The sequence below is a fragment of the Ranitomeya variabilis genome, chromosome 5 (assembly GCF_051348905.1).
Source record: "Ranitomeya variabilis isolate aRanVar5 chromosome 5, aRanVar5.hap1, whole genome shotgun sequence".
Classification (NCBI taxonomy): domain Eukaryota; kingdom Metazoa; phylum Chordata; class Amphibia; order Anura; family Dendrobatidae; genus Ranitomeya; species Ranitomeya variabilis.
The window spans coordinates 373,280,057-373,292,714 of NC_135236.1; the positions used below are offsets into that span (position 1 = coordinate 373,280,057).

General features: G+C 41.1%; 1 protein-coding gene across 3 annotated transcripts in view; it reads left to right on the forward strand.

Annotated features, from left to right (window-relative positions):
• The window catches only part of IQUB (IQ motif and ubiquitin domain containing), a 137,363-nt gene extending 133,064 nt beyond the window's left edge, over positions 1-4,299 (forward strand). For 2 of the 3 annotated variants that reach the window (XM_077261061.1, XM_077261060.1), the window contains one exon: positions 3,930-4,234. In XM_077261061.1, the coding sequence (XP_077117176.1) occupies positions 3,930-4,103 (174 nt within the window). In that variant the 3' untranslated portion in view covers positions 4,104-4,234. Of the gene's footprint in view, positions 1-3,929 lie in introns of all 3 variants that reach the window. The other variant, XM_077261059.1, reaches the window with a different exon arrangement.
• The last annotated feature ends 8,359 nt before the right edge of the window (positions 4,300-12,658 follow it).

The window sequence follows — 12,658 nt, forward strand, 5'->3', positions numbered from 1 at the left end:
TTGTCTAGCTGGTCCGGGGTTAATTTAGCTGGTGCTAGGATTGGAAGCTGGGTCACGCCCACTGCCTTTAAATTGTTCTTCTGAACATTGGGCGTCACCGATTATAGCTTCTGTCTTGTGCTTGGTTATCTCGGTCTGGAGTGGTGGTCTAGGAAAAGGAGTATCGTATCTGGTGGTGTATATTTCCCTTTGTCATATTTTCCTCCTTCCTATATTTGTATTTGTTTTGCCCTGTACATTTATTGTGTATTCCTGAGTGACTGCGGCGTGGTGTATATTTTCCGTTACCCTTGTCTGTGCTAACTGTGGGTATTGGTTAGTGGTCTCTTCACTGGGTGGTGGGTGGAGGTTTCAGCCTAGGGTTGAAACAGGAGACAGGGTGAGGGTGGAGGCCCAGACATGCACACCATCAGTGTAAACTCTGGGAGAGGGTCAGTTAGGGTTTCCCAGAGTTGAGGGAAATCGCAGGGGCCTGGGTTATTAGCTCTTGCCTACCTAGGCTTCCCGTGACACAGCCCTACTAAAGAAGACAGCTGGGGGCTGTTATTCTCAGGCTGGTAAGGGGACATGGATATTTCCCTCCCAGCCTAAAAATAGCAGTGCACAGCCACCCAGAAAAGGCACATCTATTAAATGCATCAATTCTGGCACTTTGCCCTGTAGCCGTGTATCTGTTGGGTTGATGTCACCATTGTATTGTCAGGTGACATCAAGCCCATGGATCACTAATGGAGAGGCATCTATAAGACACCTATCCATTACTAATACTATAGTTACTTGGTAAATAAAAACACAGCCAGAGTAAAGTATTTTATTTGAAATAAAACAAAACACTTTTCCATATTTATTTTAAAATGACAAACACAGTTATACTCACCTAATGCCTAATTCCACAGAATCCTTCGTCTCCTGTAATAAACCAAACTAAAAAACAATAATATCCCTCACCTGTCCATCGCTCTGTTCCATGCCGTAATCCATGTCTGGGGGATAAACCGTTTTCAACCTGGACGGTGCCAAGATGTGATCGTCCAGGGTGAGAACCACTGGTGAATGAGCTGCTGCAAGTGCAACTTTAGTGACTAGCGGTGACGTTATATGGGTTACTGCTGGTCACTGAGGCTGCGTTCCCAGCTGTGCTGAACTATGGTGACCTCGGTGAGATCCCCGCTAGCACCGTGAGATAGTCTCACGGTGCAGAGGCAAGTTCACCGCACTTCACATTCACAGCAGTGAAATTCTCCCATTGAACTGCGGTGAACTCGCCTCTGCACCATGAGACTTTCTCATGGTGCTAGCAAGGATCTCACTGAGGCAACCGCAGTTCAGCCCGGCTGGGAACACAGCCTCAGTGACCGGCAATAATCTCAGTGACGGCACCGCTAGTCACTGAGGCTGCTTGTTGGCACTGTCCAGGTTGAAAACTCTTTATTCCCCAGACATAGATTACGGCGTGGGACACAACAATGGACAGGTGAGGGATATTGTTGTTATTTATTTTTGTTTTATTACAGAAGACGAGGGATTCAGTGGAACTAGGTGTGAGTATAACTGTTTTTGTTATTTTTAAATAAAAGTGTTTTGTTTTCTTTCAAATAAAAGACTTCATCCTTGCTGTGTCTTTATTTACCACATAACTATGTGATTAGTAATGGATACGTGTCTTATTGACTCCTTTCCATTAGTAATCCATGGGCCTGATGTCACCTGACACTACAAAGGTGACATCAACCCCACAAAGATGAACCACACTTGCCACCACTACAGGGCTGGTTAAAGCTGGCATAAAAATGCCAAAAGTCGCAATTTTTTTGTGCAACTGCACACTGCACAAAAATGTTGCCACATGTCAAAGCTTTTTATGCCAGAATTCTGCTGTAAAAGCTTTGATGAATCGGGTCCCCTGTCTCCAGTTTTTGTTTTCTATCTGTCTTCTCATATTCATCTATCTATCATGTAATATCTATCTATCTATGTATCTATCTACCTTATGCTGTGGTCAGATGGGGCATAAAAATCCTGATGACGACTCTCTGAAGTGGTTTTAAAGCACATTGAACAAGTAGCTGCTATGTTTGGTGATGTGTGACCTACTAATTGTATCTCGATCTTTTTTTTGCGCACTTGGCTACTGAAGTTCAAAACCATTTCCCTATCATAGTTTCATTTGTGTAATTAACATGTCAATGTTTTCTCACATGATTGCCAAAACGCACCATCTAGTTAATGGATGTTTACAGCCTTACAGATTTTATTTGCATTTTATATTAAACTCATAATGCATTGCAGTATAAAATATCACTGCATTACTATGATGACTATTTTATATATGAATGATCAACCAATAGAATAAGTGTGGCTGGCAGAAAAAGCATTGTACATGTTAATGTACATTTTGTAAGTTCAAATGTACTTTCCATGTATACATTAAAAAGGTTAGTTTTCTAAAACTTTGCAATGTGCTTTAAATAAATATACTCGCCTTTCCAATCCCCTGATGTTCCCTTTCAAGCACTGGTTAGGTCTCTATTCTTCCTCAATCAATGACTGCAGCAGTGTTCATTACATCACTGCTACAGCCACTTTGCCCTACCAGCTTAAAGGGCCACTGTCACCCCCTCCAGCCGTTATAAACTAAAAGAGCCACCTTGTGCAGCAGTAATGCTGCAGTCTAACAAGGTGGCTCTTTTAGTTTTTGATTCAGTTATTCCCTCAATAAAGCGTTTTAAAATTAGTACAAAATAACCTGTCCTTAGACCTGGAGGCGGTCCAAAGCTTCCTCTGTGAATCTCCCAATGGCCGTCACTCTTCTCTTCTGGGGATGTGGTCGCCGCCCCCTTCGCGCTGTTTCTTCTTAAATCCGGCGCCTGCGCTGTGCGTGCCTGCCTGGGGCAGGCGCAGTCTTCATTGTCCTTCATTGCTCAGATCCAGGGTGCCTGACTGCGCCTGTGCCGGCAGTGCGGCAACCCTGTTGCTGAATCCCCGCCCCGCACTGTGTTATTCATTATGCACAGTGCGGGGCTGGTATTCCTGGGCATGCGCACTGCGCTGTTCAGACGCTCCCCCGGTCCCCAGCCTTCCAGCGTTGTAATTTACGGCTGCTTCATTCCAAACGCTGGCAAGGAAACCTGTATATTACGGCAACGCTGGAAGGCGGGGGACCGGGGGAGCGTCTGAACAGCGCAGTGCGCATGCCCAGGAACCCCAGCCCCGCACTGTGCATAATGAATAACACAGTGCGGGGCGGGGATTCAGCAACCGGGTGGCCGCACTGCCCACACAGGCGCAGTCAGGCACCCTGCATCTGACCTATGACGGACAATGAAGACTGCGCCTGTCACAGGCAGGCACGCACAGCGCAGGCGCCGGATTTAAGAAGAAACAGCGCGAAGGGGGCGGCGACCACATCCCCAGAAGAGAAGAGTGACGGCCGTTGGGAGATTCACAGAGGAAGCTTCGGACCGCCTCCAGGTCTAAGGACAGGTTATTTTGTACAAATTTTAAAACGCTTTATTGAGGGAATAACTGAATCAAAAACTAAAAGAGCCACCTTGTTAGACTGCAGCATTACTGCTGCACAAGGTGGCTCTTTTAGTTTATAACGGCTGGAGGGGGTGACAGTGGCCCTTTAAGGAGGAACAACAGAGACAAGCAGGAGACCTGGGTCAAGATGGAAGTGTAGTGGCAGGGGATTGGTATTGATAGTATACATTTTTTATTAAATATAGTCAACAGTTTTAGGTAAAAAAAAATCTGAAGTGCATAGCCCCTTTAAGATCTTCACTAATGAGAATAATTATACAAAAAAAAGAGGTTGCACATCAAATTGTTGTTGAGATCCTATCTGCTTTTCTCACATAATTAGGATAATACAACTGTATATACTGTAGATATCCACTTCTTATTTATTTTTATCTCTTCCTGTCCAGGCTTATGGCATTGTTTTTATTCGAAAGATCAAGCACAGGCATACTCTTGCCAAGAACTATTTTTCACAAATTCCTGAGATAGCACCATTTCTTCATCAAGAGAAATCAGATCAGATGTCTGCAGTTAATGATATTGTTATAAGTAAACCTGTTGCAGGCAGTTTACAAGTCTAGATTGTTTCCCCTGCTAATTTCAGTTCATTTATCATATTAATGTGACAGCTTTGTATTCTATCATCATTAACTGACTGCATTATGAAATATTTTGCTAGACTAATTACTGTGTGAAATTCATTAAAAATGTATTTACATCTAAAATTGATTTGGATATTCTATTGCTGTTTTCTGATTAAAGAAAGAAACTGACTATAAATTGCAAACATTTGTATTTTTTCTTATGGCAACCATCAACATGTTAGCCATTGAAACCATCTTGCCATTTGTCCACTGATTTGCTTTAGCAATTGGCCAGTCAGCTTGACCTAAAATACAATATGTAAAACCAACTTACTTCCATGCCTCCCATCAAGAGGGAAAATGATGTTTGCTTCCGAACAAGGGCAGAGATTGAGCTGGGTGAATAGAGCGCTGTCCGGTGATAATGTCATCGCTGCCTCTCCCAGTACCTGAAAGCAGAGGTAGGTCATGTTGGAATGAGGGCAGATAAGTATGTTACAGTCCAACCTTTTTTTATGAAGGATCCCCGGTCCCTCAGGACCATATTGGCTAGGAAACTGTAAGTAAGGCTGGTTTCACACTTGCGTTTTTGTCTGCATGCGTTTTTTTAAAAAAACGCATGTGTGAAAAACGCATGTAAACGCGGTAAAACGCATGCGTTTTTTAGACGCATGCGTTTTTATAGAAAAACACAAGAAAACACAAGAAAAAACAAGAAAACCCTAACCCTACCCCTACCCCTAACCCTAACCCTAAACGTGACTGAAATACGTGGCACTGAAATACGTGCAACTGAAATACGTGGTACTTAAATACGTGGCACTCAAATACGTGGCACGTGGCACTTAAATACGTGGCATGTGGCACTTAAATATGTGCCACGTGGCACTTTAATACGTGGCACGTGGCACTTTAATACGTGGCACGTGGCACTTAAATATGTGGCACGTGGCACTTAAATACGTGGCACGTGGCATACGTGGCACTGAAATACGTGATACGTGGCACTTAAATATGTGGCACGTGGCACTTAAATACGTGGCACGTGGCATACGTGGCACTGAAATACATGGCACGTGGCACTTAAATACGTGGCACGTGGCACTTAAATATGTGCCACGTGGCACTTAAATACGTGGCACGTGGCACGTGGCACTTTAATACGTGGCACGTGGCACTTAAATATGTGGCACGTGGCACTTAAATACGTGGCACGTGGCATACGTGGCACTGAAATACGTGATACGTGGCACTTAAATACGTGGCAATATGACTGTCAGAAAATGTTCATTAAACGGTTAGGGGTGAGGTTAGGGGTAGAGTTAGGGTTAGGGTTTGGATCCCTTTATCACCTTGATGGTGGTGGGTGGCTTTTCAGTGTGTTTTCTGGTTTTTTTTCTATAAAAACGCATGCGTTTTTAGCGCAAACAAACGCATGTGCTTAAAAACGCATGCGTTTACATAGACAGCAATGCATTTTTTTGCCGCGAAAAAACGCATGCGTTTTTTCGCGGCAAAAAAACGCGCAAGAAAATACTGCAGGTAGCATTTTTGAAAATGAACGCATGCAGACAAAAAACGCATGCGTTTGAAAACGCGACCAAACGCATGTGCAAAAAAACGCATGCGTTTTCAATGTTAAATATAGGAAAAAAAAACGCATGCGTTTTTTGTGCAAAAAACGCTGCAGACAAAAACGCAAGTGTGAAACCAGCCTAACATTTTTTGACAAAACCGTCAGCATGAACCCAATACCTTTTTTCAGGACCAAAATTTTGGGTTCTCAAATTCTAAGTTGCCTCTCAACATCCCTGGAAGGGAAGGACCACTGCCTTGGTGGATAGGTGAATGTTAAACTTTAGGCAAGGACTTAAGAAATACATTTGGTATTCCAAAAGAAGATGGGATTTGCAAGCAAAAAGCACACAGTTAATGAGCTCAGTGATTTCAAAAGAGCCTATATACTGTACTTAGGACTCGACATGAATGATGGAACCTTAAGCTTCATGTCTTTAGTGGACAACTTTACTTTTTCAACAACTTGAAAATGAATGCTAGCAAAATATCTTTCATTAGAGGAACAATTTTGTGTCTGAGCTTCCCTCAAATTCTTTTCCTCATGTTGGACCAGAAGTTTTAACCAGTTCACATATCTGTCTACCAATGGAGTGTCAATATCAGAAACTGAAAAGGAGCCAACACTAGGATGATACTGAAGGCTATAGACAAATTGTGAGGATATGATTTAACATTGGTGCTGATTATTAATTACAAACTTGTCAGAGGAATGTGAGCCAAGTCAGATTGATGGTCCCAGACATAACAGTGAAACTGTTCCAGATTCTGATGACATCATTGAATTTAGGCATTGGTTTCTGGATGATATGGTGAGGAAGATCACCGTAAGTTTTGATACAGAAAGCCTTCTAAAACTTTAGAAAAATTTTTTTTGGCAGTACCTTCATCATGTTTTTAAGTACACCACATCATCCTACAATGTGTTTTTATAAACAATTTGGACAAGGTCTAGGAGTTGGTCAGCATTAATGCGTTGGAGCAGTTTAGCATATACACAGACACAACACACAAGAACATAGGCTCTACAATCCCTAGATATTGCGGACCATGAAAAAATACACTAGAAGTTAAGTTGATTGGTGCCATACAACCCTGGCTACCCAGCAAGTATAGAGTTATGAGCCTCCTGTAAAACCCATGATCAGATCTTCAAGAGCACAAATAATTTCCCAGAAGAGAAATAATAGAGGCTAAATTTGGAAATAAGCTCGAACAAGAACAACCACTGAAACTACAGTTCCATCAGCAAGAATTGGGACGGTCTCTGAGTTTTCAAGTTGAGATGAACAGGAACTACAGTGACGTGGGTCTTACTCTTTGTTTTTGGCACCTTGCCAACATGTAATAACTAGATCAAATCTAAAGAAAAACAATGCCCACATTGCCTATTTTAGATTGAGCCTTTTGGCAGATTATATGTAAGGAACATTCTTATGATCAGTGATAACTAATTCTATGTAAGTAACACCTGCTACTTGCCACAGATGAGTTTGAACAAGCACCACGTGCTTCAAGCAAAGTAGTTTACTCACAATTTTGGAAAGTTGTCAACAATTTTATTCGTCCCATTTTGAGAGTTTTTTTATGAAATTATGTCCAATTTGCCTTTTTTTCTCAGTTTTTTTGTGTTGCTCCAATACAAACAAAGGAAATAAACACGTGTAACCAAATATGTGTAATTGCAATAATTTTCTGGGAGAAAAACTTCATTTTCTGTAACAACTTCAAGGATGTCAACTCTTTTGGCCATGACTGTATATTTAATTTTGTTGCAATAGGCTCTTATATTTTATTTATATTATCTGTTCAAGTGTTATACACTTTAACCCCTTCACGACATGCGCCATATATATACTGCTCCATGGGAGCTGCGTTCCCACAAACAGCAGTATAAATACAGTGCCGCTATCGTGCGGCCTCATGCTGAGCGTCATCGTGATCGGGTGTGGATGTCAGCTCTATGTGAGCGCTGACAACCTACAGCAACGCCCAAGATCGGTGTTTGCACCGATCGCGGGCGTTTAACCCCTCCGATCCCGCTGTCAATAGTGACAGCAACATCAAGGAGCATCGAGCAGGGAGGGGGCTCCCTGTGTGCTCCCATCAGAACAACATGCAATCACATTGGTCTGATGGTCTCCATGGAGTCCCCTGGCCCCAAGATGGCCACGGGGTCCTGCAGTGAAGCTAGCTTGTGAGTGCCTGTTGATAGCAGGCGCTGACATGCCTCCTTTCTTGCCTGTCAGATGCTGATCTGATGCTGTACAGTGATGTTGGACAATGTAAAAAAGTTATTAAAAAGTGTAAAAATGTGTGAGACAAATATATCCCCAAATAAAGAGCAAAAAACCCCACAAATATTCCAACAAATACATTTATTTTTGTAAATAAAAAAATAAGCAAAAAAGTACACATATTTGTATTGCCGGGTACATAATGACTCGCTCTATAAAACTGTCCTGCTAATTAACCACTTCAGTGAACACCATAAAAAAAGAGCTCCAACACAAAAAGGGGCGGTAAAGTAAACCGTCACTTAAATGAAGCGAACCATCACTATTAAAGTTGAATATTATTTATTGAAAAAATTTAAAAAACGATTTTTTAAAAAAGGCCACATATCCATCATTATTATTGTCACTATTATGAACATCTAGTGTGTTATGATATATATTATTTATATTATTTATGTTTATGTACATATTATAACATTTCAACTTTTTATTTGTGTTTTACTAGTGAAGTATTTTTCAACACCAGGTCATCTTATACTGTTCGAGGGATACTATTGTATTATTGTTCAAATAGCACTACAATACTTTATATTATAGTGGGATGATTTGTATAGCAATTCATTTTAGCACATGCCACTTTATATTGATTATTAATTAGATCATTGTTGGATTTTTTTACATCAATGAATTGTTTCAATTTTAATCATAATATTCACTTTTATTTGTTTTTTGCCTTTTATTATTATTATTATTATTATTATTATTATTAATATACTCAAGTATATACTATTTTGGGGGTAATATCAATGTGGATTTTTAATTCATTTTGATTTCACTCATTCACCATTTCCTGCAGGCGAGGCACTCTGCTATTTCTTTATTATATTATCACTTCACTGATAGTATTTTAATAATATATTTCACTTTTATCACTTTATTGATATCATTGTAATAAAATTAATGTATTTAATGATCTGGTTTCATGCACTTATTCACTTTATTCACCCTCTATATTGTAGTGTTTATTGTAGTTCATAGTGTAGCTAGTAAAGAATAATAATTATTATTATTATTATCTTCATTATTTTATTCTATCTTGTACATATTTTAGTATATGTCTTAATAAATATCATTGAATATATACGTATATACGTAGCTCTTACTCCTTTCACGCATTTTATTGAATAAATAGAGCGCTTTCCACCTTATTCTGGGCTTATGTGAATTTGCACACCTGTAATCTTAGTCCATGGGACGGTGCGCATGTGTATACCGTCACTACCCCGAGCTCTTCTGACAGCACCACCTGTGTAAACGCTATGCCTTTCACCATGCGGTCCACACTGCGCGTGTCAGGAAGGGACTCATTCCACTTCCGGGGCAGTATGATGGACGCATGCGCCGCAGAGTTCCTTCTGGATGGCCGGCATGATGAGAGGCGTATAAGGTATTCAGCTTGCCCATTGGCCCTTCTTTAATATAAAAAGACCCCCCTAACCTAGTCAGGCACGCCCCCGGAAGAAGCAAAAGGGCAAAACGCGCGTCGGGTCACTGGTGGACACAAGACTCTATTATTTCAGCAATTGCGGAGGTATTGTTACCCATGCAGTTTCAATATTATTTCCCTTGAATAAGTTCACTTTTTCTCCGTTGTTTTGGGGCTTAGGTTTTTGTATTATTAATATTAAGATACAGCATGTGCATACATGTGGATACATGGGTTATTTATTAACTAATAATGAAGGGGCTTTTTAGCACTTGGTGAACCGATTGATAGTATATTTTACATGTATTTGCTTAGTCTGTATCTTATAAGAGATTATCTGAATGCATGGACCCTTACCTCAATATAATTGATTGGCATTAATTGATGTGCCAGTGTGATAGAAATATATATATCATGTAGATCTCACTTGCATGTATACTCCTCTATAATCAAATATATACTTATATGCTCACAGCAAATATATACATTATAATCAATGGTTTAAAATGGCTGACACGAACTGAACTGATATAACCCAGACAGATCGTATGGGGTTTTCCACCCCTAAAAGCAGAAGAGAGTCAGATGTTTGGTGACTGCTGGTCAGGTGTCTCCACTTTGTCCTAGACAGAGAACTCGAGTTTAGTTGCTTGATCAGCAGTCATATGAGCATTAATCACAATATTCCATATATGTTTAGATAACCAATGACAGAGGAGCTAGACAATATGATAATTAACTAACCACCCCTGACAACCCCTAACCACTCCTTTCTATGTGAAAATATAAAACTATGTATGTACAATAAAGTATCAGTATTGATGGAATGTTGTTCTGTCACAGTTGTGTACAGTCCATTCTTGATGAGCGCTCAAAATACTCAGTCTAATTGGGAGCGGCCGCAGCACACACAGGGATATATTTATCCAACCCTAATATTTCCATAACATAATGGCCCCCAACAGCGAGGCACGGATGAACGCACGGGATCCTTCTCACCGGAGATACGGAGGTTGTGGGCGTGGCCTGGGCACAGGGACAGGAGACTGCGCAGCTCCATAAGTAAGGTAAGAAAATGTTATCATCTTACCTGAAAGTCCCCTGTGCCCGGTCCTTGTCTATGCCTCTTGCCGGTCAGGTGTGGTCACGAATTCCCAGGTAGTGTAAAAAATCCGTAGCCACGAATCCACCCTGGGAGGTGTCTGCTGTGGACCGTGTATGTGTTTGTGTAAAATCCGAGAGAGGAAGGAAAAAGTGACTTTTGTTTGTGGTTGCTGAGAAACGGACCGCAGGAGGCCAAATCGCTCGATAAGTTATTGCAGGATTCCCGTGCATAGGAGGAACACGCAGAGTTCCGGGGCAGGTAGTCCCATGTTCCAGGCACGGGTAGTGATAACTTAAGAGGGCTACTGCAGATTCCCGTAGTGCCGGCGATCCATTCAGGACGTCTGGACCGGGGTGGTAGATTTCCCGCTTGTTGTGCTTCTCAAGCACTCAGGTGGCCCGGGCGCAGGTGCGTCCAGTGCGATTGGCAGTAGTCTGTTCCCAGCGCAACCTGCATGTGTCACAGAATTTAAAAGGGCATCTCTCGGATTGTCTATCTGTCTGTTTGTGTCATGTACTATTGCCGCTTTAAGAAGCAGAAATAGTTCTCTTAAACTTCCTCTTTTTTCAGCTGAAGCGGAGATATGCATTGTAAATCACACTGTCATATCTGTTTTTTTCTTTTTCTTTTGCAATGCTGGCTATGTGTAGTTTTTTTGTGAAGAAGTGAAAGTTAAATTGTATCCATCATTTTTTGATGTGACCTAAAGAGATTCTAAAAAAAAAAAAAAAAAAGAGAAAAGCCGTTTTCATTTTTAATTTTTTTTACTCTCTTAAAGGGTCTTTCTTTTTGCGGCATTTTAAAGTTTTTAATTAAGTTTTCCTCAATCTTCAATCTCTTTACCTTTTTATTTTTTTATTTATTTTATTTTTGAAAAAAAAAAATTTTTCCTCTTGTATCAAAGTTTTGAGTTTTTGGTTGTGAACTAAGTTTTTGACGGTTTTTCTTATCGTTTTGGGTTTTTCTTAGAGTTTTATATACTCATTTTTAGAAGTTTTTTTAGTACTGTTTTCTTTTTTTCATTTTTATGTGTTTTTCATTTTCATTTTTTGCTTTTGCCATGGGGAATAGAGTGGCCGAGCAACAGGAAAGTCTTTTTACTTCCTGATGAGAAAACAGCCCCTAGATAGTGACAGAATACGAAGGTGTTAAGTATGTGTAGATTTTGGAAGGTATAAAGTACGTGAAATTCATTAGAATGGCAGATTTCAAGCTGCAGAGTGGCATGACGTAGAAAGGAAAATAAGGGAAGTTAGCTGATGTTAGATTGCTGAATACTAATACATGGTATGAAGTGGCAGCAGAGCTTAGATCGTTTAGGTGGAACAGAAAGTTATGTGAGCAAATCAGGAAGTGATTTTTGTGGGTATGAGACGGGAGAATCTGCGCAGTCTGCTTTTAGCAGAATCCATGGTATAGGTAGTTATTTTTGCACAGTATGTGGTGCGCCCCGTCTCTCCCTACAGGGAGAAGGCATAATTGCTCCTCTCTATTATTCTTGTTGTTCTAATCTATCCTCTTTTTCCTCGGTCAGTCTTTTCTCTCCGCTCTCTCTCTCTCTCTCTCTCTCTCTCTCTCTCCTTTCCTCTTCCTCCACATTTTTTCTCTTCTCTCTCTTCCCCTCTTTCTCCACTCCTCTCTTCTCCTCCCTCCTTATCCACTCCCCCACCACACCTTTCTTCTCTCTCTCTCCACATTCTCTCTCCCCTCCTACTATTCCTTTGTCTCACTCCTCAACCCCTCCTCCTTCTTCTTCCTCTTTTTTTTTTCCTCCGTGTTGCCGGCTGGGCCAACGCCCAATTCAAACAATATGGTGCTTACAGCACAAGGTGTCCCTGGCACAGTCCAGCCATTGCCAGTTGTGATATCGGGGAAAGAAGGTGAAAGCCCCCCCTACAGTGGGCAGCCCTAGACACATCAGGCAGCAGTTAGCTCAGCCCTGGGTGCAGAGGGGGGAGGAGTGATATCAGAAGGAGCTCACTGACAGATCCTCCGTTACCTCATTTCACAGTCAACAATATTGTAACCCTTAAGGTTTTACATGAACTTTGATATCACCATGTATTGATAATGTACAGCTTCAGCACCGGTCAGAGCTGCCTACATCCACATTCACACCAACATGAAACTATAATCCTAATCCATCATA